This window comes from Lepidochelys olivacea, assembly GCF_965140295.1.
Source record: "Lepidochelys olivacea isolate rLepOli2 genome assembly, chromosome: 3".
NCBI classification, from domain to species: Eukaryota; Metazoa; Chordata; order Testudines; family Cheloniidae; genus Lepidochelys; species Lepidochelys olivacea.
In genome coordinates, this window is record NC_140413.1 from 209,074,275 (window position 1) to 209,089,070 (window position 14,796).

Here is a 14,796-nt window from a genome sequence, read left to right on the forward strand (position 1 = left end):
AAAGGCAAGCCAGGAGATCAGGGATAGGGGATTCTGGACCCAGAGCCCGGCAGCCCCCAATCCACCCTCTCTGGGGGATGACAGGCCCCTTCAGAGACCCATCCAGGTGGGGCAGTCCTCCAGCCCCTCCCCTGGCAGGCAGGGAGACAGCTGTCCTGGCCTCCTCCCTCCATAGAGCAGCAGGCTGCCTGCATTCCCTGGGAGAAGGAGCTGCACCACAGCCTGGAGAGGAGACCACCACCATCCTCTGGAAGGAGAACCCCACCTCTGCTGCCCCTGAAGGATAGACCCTCTTCCCCCGCGCCCAGCCTGTGGGCTCCTCGCCAGTCCTATTCGCAGCTGTCGGGGGCTCCCTGCCAGCTCTGCTCCCAGCCCCGGGACTCCCCACATTGCCTATAGAGGTTACTCCACTTGGGTACAATCCACAATCAAGAGAGCGAGAGGCAAGGTGCTGCCTGGCCGTCATGGCAAGGGAGGTGAGAAGTGGGGATGGAGGAGAGGCTCATGCAGGGTGTGCATGTGGGGTGGGGTTAGTGAGCTGATGGAGGAGGTGGGGGTGTGTGTTAATGTAGCCAGGGTCACAGCAGTCAGGAGTTGCCTAGCCTAGGCCAAGCCCGTCCCCCACTATGGGCCGTGCCCTCATCCTTTAGCTCGGATATGCCCAGAAACTAGCTACAGTGCCACAGCTCCCCCGAGCCAGAACACACACCCTCTCCCTAGCACCACGTGCCCCACACTCTCCCCACTGCCCTTCATGAGTCTGACCCTGTGCACTGCACCCCGAGCTAGACTCACATGCCCACTCCTCTGGGCCAGGAGGCTGGTGCCCCTTTGAGCAATGGAAACAGAAAGGCTGCCTCCTTTCAGAGCAAGCCTGCCCTGGCCTCCAGAGCCGGATGGAAGCCACCACCAGGGTCACGAGCAGTCTCTTTTGGAGACACTCCTGCCCTCCCTGCCTGTGCTCCCACTGAGCCCTAACTCTCGACCCCTCCCTTAGACTGACGCCACTAGGGGGCAATGTATCATAAGGGGGCACACGCTGGGAGGGTTTATGGCTTTCAGCCTCCTGGGGCAGTAGTGAGGGTAGGGAGTTGCCTGCAGCTATAACCCACTCACCACTCCCCAGTCACACACACACGCACACACCCCCTCCCACCCCAGCAGGGTGCTCTCGGAGTGCTGCCCACCCCAGGGCACAGGAGCTGTCCGCCAGGCTCCCTCAGGAATCCCACTCAGGGCTGGCAGTCCGTGTGCGATGCAGACATAGCCAGGAGGGTGTTAAAGGGGATGCCAAGTCTGGGTTAGGGGCAAGCCAGGGCTGCTTCATTCTGGACATTTCCAACGGCAGGCTCAGCAGCCCCTCAGAGCAGGAGTCTACCCTCGGAGCGACTGCCAGGCGCTCCTCTACCTGGCCCGGCTGGCTAATGGCGAGAGAGGGCAGGGCAAGGTGCAGGGAATGAATGAGGCAGGCAGGGATGCCAGGACAGGCCATCAGCTCCTGAGACTGCAGGGGGCAGCACTGCGGCCAGGGCCCCTGGGCAAGTGCTGCCCCCTGCCTCTCCCGGCTGGCCTAGGCAGTTCTTGATGGTGGACTTGTACTTACCCCGGTCCACTGCACGCCCATACTCACTTCCTCGCTACCGTCTGTGGCGCTCTCATACTTGACACTGCCCCCCAGACTGTCACGGCTCCTCCTCCTCTCCGCGCTGGCTCCCTCCTTCAGAATCTCCACCACCTTGGTCTGGTTAATGGGGTCAATGCCCTGCAGAGGGGTCAGCACAAGAGGATGCATGTCAGGGCTGGCCCCTCGCTGCTACTGAGAGCCAGTGCCACCATCTGCCCCAGGACGTGGCACGGCCCACCCCCCTGCCCCCATCTCCAGGGCCAGAACGCTCTCGGGGGGCTGGGCCCGAAGGAGGCAGCGCAAAGCCAACCACACACAGCAGGGAAGGGACAGCCCAAGAGAGACTTGCTGCAGGCAGAGGAGAGAGAAGGGCGCCCCCTCCACCTAGCTCACCACACTGAATGGGCCGGCTAGAGCATTACACGCAGGCCGGACAGAGCCTGGCTGGAGGGCTCTGGCCAGCAGAGTGACCGGACACAGTCCCACCAGCCATCACCTACACCACTCTGCAGCTAGCAGCCTGCTGTCCCTCCCGAGCAGCCTTTTGGGAGTGACCTCGTGGAAGGTCCAGCCGCTCCCGCTCAGCAGCTGTTTTGCTGATGTGTTCAGCTCCGAGGGGCACTAGTGCCCTTTGCCGAAGCCATGCCAGTCAGGCTATCGTCTCACATTCAGCCAGGGGCTTCAGTGTTCTATTTATTAACCCTCCAACCCCCTCCACGGGTACGAGCCGTGCTTCCAGCTCTGCAGTTCCCGGGATCTCTGCCGCAGCCCTTCTAAACAGACCAGTGCACACTCTGCTACCTTCCAGCCCCCGCAGTCACCCATTCGTGAGCCGCTCAGTCACTCCGCTCACCCAGCCCCCAGCTGCACTGCCAGGCCTGGGACCTTGCGTGTCCAACGGTCAGTTTGAGCTCTTCACGCCTCTGTCTCGGAAAATTCCCCTCTCCCCAGCAACCTCTGTGGTGCAGATGAATGGCTCCCAAGCTACCGGCCAGTCTAACAGATCTGTGGCAGGAGCATTTCCTGAATTCCAGCTCCTTGCTGTACCACAGACACCCTTGAACGTCTCTCCCAAGCCCCAGCCCCAGCCCCAGGGGGAGCCAATGGGACTGCATGGATTTAAACCCACCGGGCCTAGGGAGCCTGGCCGGGGGTAGGCATCACAGGGCCCCACTCCAAGAGATCCTGTTGCCACTCTGAGGGGATGTGCCAGCGAGCAACCCCTCTCCCGCCCCTCAGCTCCATCCCACTGCCCAGGTTGCCAGGGCATCCCAGGGGTTACCTGCCGCCGAGACTGCACTGCACATGCCTCCAGCGTCTCTGCTGCCTCCAGCTTGCCCTGGCGCCTGTACAAAGCGCCTAGGTTCCGCAGGGTGGTGGTCACCGTGGGGCTGGGGGCGAGAGGAAATGTGAGGCTCAGGCAGCAGCCATCTATCCCCCCAGCGGCTCCTGGCTGGCACCCCTTCCTCTGCTGTGGCTGGTGCCCCTGCCACGCAAGGAAGACTCAGCTCTGTGGCAGTCCCTGAGAGCGTTCCAGAGGAGAGCCATAGCTGGGCTGGTCCCCTCTGGCAGACTGGAGTGGGAAAGCGGGGAATGGAGCCACCAGGCGCCTGGCCAGGCCTTCTGGGATGGGCCACGCTGCACAGGAGGGCCCAGCCATCAACTCTCCCTGAAGGCATTGTGAACGCACAGACGCTACACGCCCTTGAGGAGCACCTGTGGCCCTCACAGCCACTCTGGCCAACTGGCAGAGGGCACCCCATACATAGCTCAGCCTGACACTCATTGCCCCAACTCACTGTCATCAGACTACGTCTCTAAAGTGTCAGGTAAGATAGCACGTGTCAGCTGGTGACATGCTGGCCCTGAAAATCATCGAGTGACTATGGATGGGGTGGGCACAGAGTTAGGGACACCTGCTGGAAATAGGTTCTTCACGTGTGTTTGAGAGGTGGTTCCTATGTCCAGCCTGCCCTGGAGAGAGGAATGTGGGGATTCCCCTGTCCGACTGGCTTGGTTACGGAGACACACGGGGGTGGAGGGAATGTCTTTTACTGGACCAACTTCTGTTGGTGAGAGAGCCAAGATCTGCAGCAACATGGCACACTCTTTGGATCCTCACAGGCAGAGGGCAATGAAAGTAAATTTACATACAGGATAAAGTAATCAAGCTAAAGAGGCCAACCCTTGACATGTGCTGGAGAGGGCGGGGCAGCCAGCATGATGCAAGGAAAGCACCGCAGGGGCTATTACTGCGATGGGGGCTTGGCGGGGCAGCACCTTGGCTCCAGAGGGGCTGCTTGCCAAGGCTGATGCCATGGTCCCCTAGCTCCCCGAGCCCCACCTTACCTGCTGACTTTGCAGGCTTTATACCAGCTGCCGTACTCTGCATATGGGTCACCGTCTCTCTGTTTGCTCTGCAAGGGAAGGAGAAGAGAGGTTAGCTAGAGTAGCCCCATGGCACCTGCCTCAGGCTCCCAGAACAGCCCCACCCCATGCTGGACTGAGCCCTACCCTGATTGCTGTGGCCAGCAGCAGCTCAACATTTAAACATCCCACTTTCCATCCCTGCCCCCCAATTCTATGGGGCCCCCCAGAGGACCTCTACATCCAGCCTGAGCTCCCAAGAGCCCACCTGAGCCACCCCAGTCCCCATCCCTAGAGCCCATCCTCCTGTTGGGGCATGGCACTTTGGCACTTTCCTGCCCAGCCACTGCTCACGGAGATTTTCACAAGAACCGTGGCTGGTTTCCACGCCAGCCCGAGTGGGGCCAGCAGTGCTGGGGCTGAAACGGACCTAAGCCCAGGGCAGATGGCTCTGAGCACCCCGGGTGGCAGTGCCCTCTGACCCCACAGTCACCGGGGCACAAAGGCAGGGCTTAGTTTGTGCCAGGCCTGAGCCCCATGATCTCTAGGCTTGGCAGTTCACAGCCCCGGCACTGCTGGGCTTGCTGCATCGGTTATGAATGTAAACAAATTGCTGGAGCCTCGGCACCTCTTTCATTACAAATTAAGCACTGCACAAAGGAGACAGCCAAGTGCCCAAAAATTCAGAACTCAGTCCTTAGGCTGGTTTAAAGGGCCAGATCCTCACCCAGGGGCCGGAGCTAGGCTCAGAGGGTCCTGGCTACCAGAGGGGGGAGCGCCCAGGGAGGGCAGTGGGGCTCACAGCTCTGCACATCAGGCCGCTCCCATTTCAGAGTCTCACTCCAGTCCAGGCCCCAGTGAGAGCATTTTGGCCTGAGTGAGCCCAGGGAACCTTCCCACAGGGCAGAGCCACTCCCTTTGGAGGAATTCCAGCCCCTGGGCCTGTCACTCCAAGCCCCAGGGCAGGCAGCCAGCGGGGACACTCAGACACGCCCTCGCCTGGCCAGAGGATCAGCCCAGGCTAACTCAGCCTTTCCAAGACCACAAGGGGAAGCACGTCAGCCATGTCAGATGTGGGGACAGTGAGAGGCTACACCCAGCCCTCCCTCTGCATGGGAGCCCAGGTGTGCCCTGCTGGGCATCTAGCTGCCGTTCCTCCTTCCTGCATGGCCAGTCAGAATAATGGGCTCTGGGGCTGGTGGAGCTAGAGCAGGTGCTGCCAGCCCCCAGCACAACCACCTCGGCCACAGGATGGCACAGTTATGAGGTCAACAGCTAGACCGCCCCGGACAGAGAAAGGGAGGCTAAACAACCCTAGCGGGTACAGGCCTCACCCCATCCATGGGGCCTGGGGCCAACCCTGCACACATACCATCAACCTGGAGCACACCACTCAGCCCCTGGCAATGACAAAACACTGACTGCTTCAGCTTTCAACCATGGGTTGTGTTAGACCTTTGTCTGCTAGACTGAAGAGCCCATTGTGAAATATTCCTTCCCAATGTAAGTACTTATAGATTGTCTGCAAGTCACCCCTCAACCTTCTCTTTGTTAGACTCTAAGAGTTCAGTCTATTTAGCTTATCACTCTAAGGCAGGTTTTCTAATCCTTTAAACATTCTCGCGGCTCTTCTCTGACCCCTCTGCAATTTAGCAACAGCTTTCTTGAACCGTGGGCACCAGAACTGGACAGACTCCAGCAGCACTGACACCAGTGCCAAACAGAGAGGTAAAATAACCTCTCTACTCCTACTCGAGATTCCCGTGCATGCGTCCCAGGATCGCATTAGTGCTTTTGGCCACAGTGATGCAGTGGGAGCTGATGTTCAGCCAATCATCCACCATGACCCTCACATCTTTTTCAGTCACTGCTTGCCAGGGTAGAGACCCTCATCACGTAGGCACGGTCTACATTCCTTGTTCCTAGATGATACATTTACACTTGGCTGTATTGAACCACAGACTGTTTGCTTGGATGCTTCAAGACCCCAGCAACGGAGTTTCTCTCGCTGACTGCCTGCTATTTCCAGTAAGGTCTACGTGCTGCCTCTTGATACAATAAAACACCGGGGGCTGGCCCACGCCAGCTGATTCAGGCTCCCACGGCTCAGGCTGAGGGAATATGAAATTGCAGTGTAGATGTTCGGGGGTGGGCTGCAGTCCGGGCTCTGGTGGCATCCCAATTACAGCACGCTCACAGCGGGAGACAAGGGCTGGGGCACAGACTGTGTATCTCCTCGCCCTGCCTTTAAACACCAGCTGATTCTCCAGCCAGGATATCTGCTGCAGCACCCCAGGATGGCATCACCACAGAGCTCCCTCCCAGCCCCCATATCACGGGGAAAGTGAGGCTATTCCTACCAGGGGGCATGTCCCAAACCGTGAGCCCAGGACCATTCCAGCTGCCACTGCCATGCCCAGTACCCTCCCTCCCCAGGGGGCACAGCTCCTGCCTTGGCCCTGCCCAATCCCCACATGTGCCCCCGCCGCTGCCTGGACGCTAGTAAATCCACCCCACCCACGCATTCAGCCCCATCGTGATGTTCGGTGAAATGGTAAGTACAGAGAAAGAAAGTGAAGCTCTGCCAAAATGGGTATGATGCTTTTTAATAGGAGAAAACAGACAGGCAACCAGGTATGGCAGGGGGAGGGTCTCCAGGCCTGGGAGGGAATGGGAGCAACACCCCTCAACCCAGGGGCTCGGCTAGTGCTACGCAGAACCAAGAGAGCACAGCTCAAGGGAACAGGGACCACCTGTGGGTTAGGCTAGCACACACGTCTCCCACTGGCCACAACACAGCTCTCGCCTTACACCCAGCCCACTGCTGCTAGCTTGTGGTGGGCACCACAGTATGTCCTGGGGGATGGCTGGCACCAGCATTTCTGCACTGCAGAATGCCCAACACACGAAGCCACCTCCATTAGAGTTCACCTGGAGGAGGTGGAGCAGGAGACAGAGCCCCCCACAGTCTCTATGCTTAGCAGTAGCCTGGAAATCATCTCAGCCCTGTACAGGGGAGAGAAGGCCCAGTCCTGGCCCGTGATAAGAGAGCACACCACTCAAACCCAGCACCCAGAAAAGCTGGGTGCTGGAGCCACTCCTTCCCAGCTGGAGTTCAGAGCTGCTCTGGGCTAGGAGCAGGAAGGGGCAGTACAGGCATAAGAAGCCACCTTGCCCCACACAGGCCAAGGCAATTTCAGGACCCTGGTGGAACCTCCTTGTGGCAGAGTCTTGTCCTGAGGTGGCAGCAGGAGAGCCATAGGGCCAGCTCATTTCTCTCGCTCGAAGTTAAAAGTGTAGGCGCCAGGCCAGAAGTTCAGCTCTGGGACTGCATGCGTATGGAGCTGCGCAAGGCCGGGCAGGCAGGGCCCAGAGGTGGGTAAGCAGATGTGAACCCTCAGGGCTCAGACAGGGATGTTGGTGACTAAAGGCCTGAGTGGTCTACTAGCCTGAGCTGCTGTGTCACCTCCAAGTCCCCCTGGTAAGGGAGCTGCTCCCATCTGTCAAAGCAACACTAAGGCCCACGGAGAGCAGGGGGACATGCCTTTCTGAAAGAAGGGCCTTCCCCAGAACCTCCTGGCACACGCAGACAGGAAGGGTGCTGCAGGCTCACCAGACCCCTTTATATCCTGGCAGCTCCTCATCTCCGAACCTGTGAGCCGGGGCTCACAGCGTACCTGGCCATGGAGCTCTGGGTGCACAGGGAAAGCAACAGGACACGGAGCCACTCCGAGCAGCAATCCCACACACCAAGGCTAGCAGTGCAGGTAGGCCTCCACACAGCAACATACCCTGAAAGCAGCCGAGCAGCAAGCTCCACTGACAAGAGGTGGCCAAATGTCATCTGTCAATCTCTAGAGATCTGCCCCTTAAACACGAGCAGCAGCATCTCTTCTCTGGGTGAGCCTCCAGCCAGCCCTCAGCCAGCCTGGGAGAGCACTGACCCTGCACCATCTGGGCAGATGGCACTGCAATCTCCAGAACCTCACCTGCACACGGAGGAGGGGATGCACAACAGTACCCTGGGGAGCTCTGCACAGCAGTGGCCTCAGCCTAGGTGACAAGGTAGCCAGGTGCAGAAGCCCTCAGGAGCAAGCCCAGTCACCCCAGTCAGGGGCCACAATGGAGTCAACAGAACAGTATGGGCAATGGCATCACAGGCAACTAATGGGCTCAGCACTGTCACCTGACCTTCATCCGCGGCTGGATCGTCTCACGGCCCTGCACAGCACTAGGACAGATGGGCAGGGATGGAAAAGTTGCAGCAGGCCTGGCCTCCGGGCAATGCCAAGGCTGCCTCACCACCACCTTTTCCATCACCTAGCTCCCAAGGCTGCGTCCAGGCAGGATGACATTCAGCACGGCCACCAGTGTCAAGGGTTGGCACCAGCCCTCCTTTCGGGAGACATTAACAAGCTCCAACAAGAGCTCCAAGCCCTACGTTTGATTTAGTCATCCACAAAAGGCCTCAGCTGGAGCCAAAAAGGCTCTTCCTCCTCCACAACTAACTCCTCACTGCTCAGAACTGGCACCCCCCCACTGGAGGAGACCCCACGAATGCGATCGGGTGCTAGAAATTTTGCCTTGACAACTATCATGTCACTTCCTCCTCATTCCCAGAGGCCTTGTCTAACCCAGGCTACCTGCACGGCCAGCTGACCTGGAACTGAGCATCGACGCAGTGGCTTACAATAAATGCTGGTATCAACCCAGCAGGCTCTTGGCAGCACGGCCCAGGGGCCACCCCCTGCTTAGGTGGAGCAGTGGGTGCAGCAGCACAGAGCACCCAAGGGGCGAGCCAGCTTAGAGCAGCAACAATTCTTTACAGCTTGCGTGCTAGTCTCAGCAGTCCTGTGCCCTGCAGCACCCCCTGTCCAGCATGGTGCTCTGCTTCTCAAGGGGCCCTCAGCGTCCTACGTGGGCTACCCTGGGAGGTGAAGAGATTGCAGCTTGGGGCACACAAAGGCCAAGAGAGAGACCTCCAGACTAGACTGCACTATGCAGGATAGAAGCTGGGACAGCTCCCAGAAACAGGGTGGGATCTCAGAGGGCCGAGCACCTGCTGCGTTCAGAGTTAGTTATTCAAGCCCTCAAACTCCAGCCTGGCCATCTAGACAACTACTCTGCCAATCCTGACTGCCGGCTCCCAGTCCAGGGTCTGCGCACACAGACGAGAGACCTGAGAGAGGCCTCCCTGTGGCATTTGCACAGGGAGAGGGGTGAGAGAGGTGTGCTGGGGGCTCCTGCGTCTTGCCTGCTGCCTAAGAAGGGACACCTGCTCCGTATGTCTGTTTAGCTCAGTCCATCTCAGGAGTGCACCTCCCTCTCTCTCACAGCTGCTGGGGTCAATTCCCATTCGCCAGGGACCCAGGGCTGCTGCCCCGAGGAAGGCAGCCTGGCTCCCAAGGCCCTGTGCTCTCTGGGGCTCTAGATGCTGGCATGGTTTGCGTTGCCCTCGCTCAGAGCTGGACTGGAAGGACCAGGGTGCCGGGGAGAACTCTAGGTCCCATTCTGGCTCCAGTAGCACACTGCAGAAGGTTCTCTGGGGAGATGATGGAGGCAGCAGACTGCAGCCTCTTCCCAGTCCTGTCTGCCTCTCCTCTCAGGTTCCCTTTCTCCTGATCAGCCTTATGGGCTACCCCAGGAGTGAGCTGGGCTTTTGTGGCCCTTTGGGGCTGGAAGCTAAGTCTCTGGCACAGAAACACGCTGTCATTCCGCCATCTTCCTCTGTCCAGAGTGTCCTAGGGAGAGCACTACAAGCAAACAGAAAACATGCAGGCACAGCGAGACACATAGCGGCCTCCCCCCTGCCAGAGCACAGCCCTCCTTCCCACACAGGTACAAGAGAGCAATTGCAGCACCCCCACCTCTGCTATGCCCCTGCCCAGCTGCAGCACCCTGCCTCCTTCCCTATGCCTATGCCCTGTCCCAGCTGCCCCCCTGCTGGCTGTGACCAGCTGCAGCACCTGCTGCTCCAGAGGGGTTACAGAAAGCAGAGACTCCCCTCCTGCCCCTAGGGAAGAGAAGAGACTCCAGCTCCCAGGACAGGACCTTCCCCACCCCCGGCATACAAGCTGAGCCACTGGGCTGTCTCTACTGTCAGAGACTGTGCTGATCTGACCTCTTGCTCTCACCTTGCTCATCTCCTCTCTCTCCTCCGCGTGCATCCAGATCGGCTTGTGCTCATCTGTGGGGCAAACACAACAGAGTGCTGTTCACAACCTCGCTCCGGAGTTCCACCCTGCCACACGCTGCAGCACCACACCCCACCTAGAAACCAGCCAGGATCCCGGGGGCACTGGCTTCAGAACGCACCTCTCCGGCTCTCTCCACAGGACCCTGCCTGTGGGGCTCTCCCCAACCCCAGCAGGGGCTGCATCCCTGCTCGTGGGCTGCTAATCCCCTGCTGGTTCCATAGTCACTGACCTGCTCTCTACACATAAATGACCTTCCCCTTAGCCCTGGGGAAAGCCTCCAGCCACTCTGGGGCTCCTCTTATCCTGTATGGTTGAGGGAGAGGGGCAGGGCGGTGCCATGCGCAGGGATGGCGGCGCAAGGACAGCTGTTAGCCACAATGTACAGAGTCACCGAGCTCTGTAAGGTCTTTGGTTAGATCCCATGGTGCCAGCCCTGCAGGAGGAATGGGGGCCCTCTCCCTTCCCAGTCAGGTGGCTGAGAGCATTGAACTGCATGGAGACAAGCCCAGGCAGGGTGCAGAGCACAGCAGGCTTTGCAGGGACTCGTCCTGCCAGCAGAGGAGACATTGCATAGAGCCAGTCCCACAACTGGAATGGGGAACAATTCCCCAGAGAGCTATGGCCAGGCTCCCCACTTCCCCCCCAACACTTTCCAGCTGTACATACCATCCACAGAGCCAAACTCCTTCACATGGGCACGGGTGAGGATCTCCTTGTACAGCACCTCAGCATCCTTGTATTTGCCTTGTTTCAGATAGCAGGAGGCCTGCAGCCAATAGAGAGAGTTTTTCAAGCCCCACTGGGCCACGTGAGACCATGAATACCCCCTAGTCAGCTCTCCCAGGCCCCCCAGTCAGCTCCCCCAGCTCCTCTCTCACTGACCCAGATGCCACCCTATGCCCCCCAGACAGCCCCCACTCCCTGCAGACGCACCAAGTTGTTCTTGGTCTTGGCCACGTTGGGGTCGTCATGGCCCAGGCGGCTCTCGTAGATCTCCAGTGCCCGGCGGTAGTAGTACTCCACCTCCTCGTACTTGCCCTGGTTCTGGCACAGTAGCGCCAGGTTGTTCAGCTGCTTGGCCACGTCTGGATGGTCTTTGCCTAGAACCTGGAGAAGCCAGAGAAGGGAGGCCTCAGACAGCAGCCTCTTCAAGATCACTGCAGGCCCCATGGGGACACCATGGATGCTCCTCCTTGGACTCCTGGGAACACCCTACTCTACTGAGGGACACTCTAGCATGCCAGCCCTCGCCCAGCACTCCCTGAAGCTAAAAGGCAGGGAACAAGTAGACTCCAGCTGGTCCCTCAGTCAGCATGGCCTGTAGCCACATGGTGGCCAAATGCCAGGGAGATTCAGAGAGATGGTTCATTGGCAGTGAATGGAGATGGAGACCCTGGCACTACAAAACAAAGCTGGAGGCCGGAGGAGAGCAGGTGGTAGAGGTCAGCGCACTGGGGGCAGAGGGAAACTACAGGGACCTGCCTGATGTTTTTCAGGGCACTGGGGACTCAGACTTTAAGGCCAGAAGAGACCATCATGCCTGATCTCCTCCACATTGCAGGCCACAGAACCTCACCTGCCCACTGCTGTAACAGACCCATAACCTCTGGCTGAGATACTGAAGTCCTCAAATCATGAACTCATCTCCCCACCCTCCCACCCCGGGCAGACTGCTAGGAGGAGTTGCGGGAGGGCGATGCTGGTACCTTCTCCCAGATCTCAGGGATGGGGAGCAGCCCATCAGGAGGGGTGAGGGTGTATACGTGCACTCAGGGAGGGCTCAGGCTGGTACCTTCTCGCGGATCTCCAGGGCTCGCTTGCACAGTGGCTCTGCCTCCTTGTACTTTCCTCTCTTGCCATAAAGAACAGCCAGATTGTTGAGGGTCGCTGCCACCTACAGGAACAAGCCCCATCCCACTGAAGTGAGAAGGAACCAGAAGGAATGTGCTGGGGGAGAGGAGGAGGTGGGGAGCAAGGCCATCCTGGTCTCTTTGGACTCACCATTACAGCCGCTGGGGCGAAGCACAGCAGCAACTTGGCAGCACACAGCAACTCTGCCCAGCTAACCGGGCCAGGGAGGAGCAGCCTGTACCCAGCTGCAGGTGCCAGGCACGTTAGGGAAGCAGCACAGAGTTATCCACGATGCCCAGGGTAAAACCCAAACTCCTCCCAAAAGTGCTGGAGTCAGGACTGGGACTGCATGTGCCCTCACCTGATCCCCCAGCATGGTATAGCGGGGCAGAATGCCAAGGAGTGCTCCATGGCCAGTGCCTGAGCCCCATTCCCTGCCACCTGGGGCTTTTCGTGGCAGCCTGCTGTGCAATCAGTGAGCAGCCCAGCCAGGTGTATCACGGAGAATGGGGGGGAACGTGACATGCTTCTTGCCCACCTGGCCCCCACTCCCCAGCCAGCAGAGGACATGTGCCCCCAGGGCCAGGGCAGCAGATACTCACTGCAGGGTGGTCTTTCCCCAGCGTCTTCTCACGAATGGAGAGTGCGTCATTCAGCAGATGGGCTGCCTCTTTGTATTTATTCTGATCCCTGCGGCACAAAGCCAGTGAGTCATGGTGCAGGTCTAAAGTGCTGGGACTCTGAGCACATGGCGCCTGGAACAACAGTCCCCCCAGAAATCCTGCAGCCTTTTCCAATTCCCAATTAGCCTCAACAACCACAGCTGTACCCCCATTCCAGTCTGCCCTCTCCCATCCCTCCCCATGCCCTACAGCTTTCCCCAAATCCCAGCCCTTCCACGGCTTTCTGCAAAGCCCACCCCAGGCAAACGGGGCCTGGGCTTCATGGCCATCACCTGACCCAAAGCAGTTTCCAAATGGAGACTCTGCCAGATACAGGAGGCCCACATCTGCCAGACTCCTGCACTGGTAGATGGGGAAGAAGTGGCAGGGCTCTGCTCCCCATCCCAACGCTCACCTGTACACCAGTGCCAGGATGTTGAGCATGGTGGCCACATCGGGGTGGTCGTGGCCTGATGTCTTCTCCAGGTCCTCCAGTGCCTGCTTGCAGAGTGGCACAGCTACCTCGTAGCGCCCCTGCGAGGCATACTGGATCACCAGGTTGTGGAGGGTGCGCAGGCGTGCTGGGATCTCATAGCCACCCTGCTGGGCAGCTGCTGCCGCACTGCTGTGCTGGTGGGGCACTGCCAACACACACACGAGTAATTAGGCTGGTGGTGGACACTGGGCACAGGCCACACACCGCTTGGGCTCACAGCACCAGCCAGGCTGGGCTACCCACTCACCTCAAGCCAGCCAGGGCTCTTACTACAGGCCCCAGCAGACAGACCACAGAGAAGGACGGAGGATCGGGATGGGGGTACTGGAACCACTTACTTCCTGGGCCGTGATCCTCTTCTTCATTCGGGAACAGATCATCCAGAGAGTCCTTTGTGGAGTCCCCTTCCTTCTCCTCCTGGCAGGGGGAGGGGAAGAACCATCAGTATAAAGTGCCAGCACCCCAGTAAGATAGCTCCCCACCTCACCCTGTGCAGGGTCCAGTCCCCACTGAGGTCAGGCAGGTGCTCCCCCCACCCCATGGGCTCAGTCCCCCCGTGGTCAGTGAGCTCACCCCCCGACCTCAAGTCTCACTCCCGGTCCTGGCAGCAGGGTCCCACATCACAGCTGGCTCCTTAGCAGACAGACCCTGGTTCAGGCAGGCGAAAGCGCACTCCCTTTTTGGGGCTAGAGGAGTCCTTGGGGGCAGGACTGTGACACGCTGCCAGTTGTCCAGAGCGCAAGCCATGGACGCTGGGCACTCCTGGAGGGCCCGTCCATCCCGTGGCTCAGCCTTGTGGGATGGCTCTGGGAGTCAGAGCCCCCTGCAGCAATGACTTTTACCGATGGCGAGACGTCCTCATCGTATTTCTTCAGCTGGTTCATGAACTCCAGGTGCTTCTTCTCCTCCTCCAGCTGGGCCACCGTCTGCTCACTGCGCTGCAGCTTCTGCTGAGTGTTGGCCAGCTCATCTCGCAGCCACTGGTTCTCCTGGCACAGTCTCCGCACCTGGGCGCGCAGCTTCTGCTTCTCTGACTCCACTGCATTCAAATGGCTGGACAGAGCCATCATCACCTGGGCCAAGAGAGCCAACGGCAACATCAGTAGTCCAGCAGGAGAACCAGCACAGCCTCCCCCCCGCAGAACAGCCCCACTACGCTGCACCCTGGCCCCATCTGCCTCTCCAGACAGAGATTAGTTATTGCCAAGCTCAGATCTGGCAGAGGATTCTGCAGCCCCTGGGGATGGCACGGTACTGTCTGCCCTCCTATCCCAGACCCCCGGATCACCCCTACCATGTGCTTGCTACCATGCCTCCCCGTCACTCACCTGAGCCTCCCCAAGACCCAGCTCAATCATCTCCACCGACTTGCGGAGCAGATTGGATTTCTCATGCACCAGGTTGGCCTCCTCATCCTTTTTCAGACACTTGATGGTCTCCAGCAGGCTATGCAGGATGGAGTTGTGCTCGTTCTTGAGGGCCTCCAGCCCCTGCATCACCAGCTTGGTGTTGCAGATGATCTCCTCCTGGCTCAGCTTATCCAGCTTCTCCTCCCTTGGGTACACCATTGTGGACATAGTCCTTCACCTACACACCTGC

General features: G+C 59.2%; 1 protein-coding gene across 11 annotated transcripts in view; it reads right to left on the bottom strand.

The window, feature by feature from the left end:
• The window catches only part of KLC4 (kinesin light chain 4), a 48,370-nt gene that overhangs the window by 15,308 nt on the left and 18,266 nt on the right, over positions 1-14,796 (bottom strand). For 7 of the 11 annotated variants that reach the window (XM_084623099.1, XM_084623102.1, XM_084623105.1 and 4 more), the window contains exons 2-13: positions 14,526-14,796; positions 14,040-14,270; positions 13,536-13,614; positions 13,117-13,342; positions 12,642-12,729; positions 11,981-12,082; positions 11,122-11,295; positions 10,855-10,954; positions 10,126-10,178; positions 3,974-4,041; positions 2,907-3,015; positions 1,604-1,762 (exon numbers count right to left, since the gene is read on the bottom strand). In XM_084623099.1, coding sequence (XP_084479225.1) covers positions 1,604-1,762; positions 2,907-3,015; positions 3,974-4,041; positions 10,126-10,178; positions 10,855-10,954; positions 11,122-11,295; positions 11,981-12,082; positions 12,642-12,729; positions 13,117-13,342; positions 13,536-13,614; positions 14,040-14,270; positions 14,526-14,774 — 1,638 coding nt within the window. In that variant the 5' untranslated portion in view covers positions 14,775-14,796. Of the gene's footprint in view, positions 1-1,603; positions 1,763-2,906; positions 3,016-3,973; positions 4,042-6,576; positions 9,745-10,125; positions 10,179-10,854; positions 10,955-11,121; positions 11,296-11,980; positions 12,083-12,641; positions 12,730-13,116; positions 13,343-13,535; positions 13,615-14,039; positions 14,271-14,525 lie in introns of those variants that run through there. The other 4 variants (XM_084623108.1, XM_084623100.1, XM_084623106.1 and 1 more) reach the window with 3 other exon arrangements.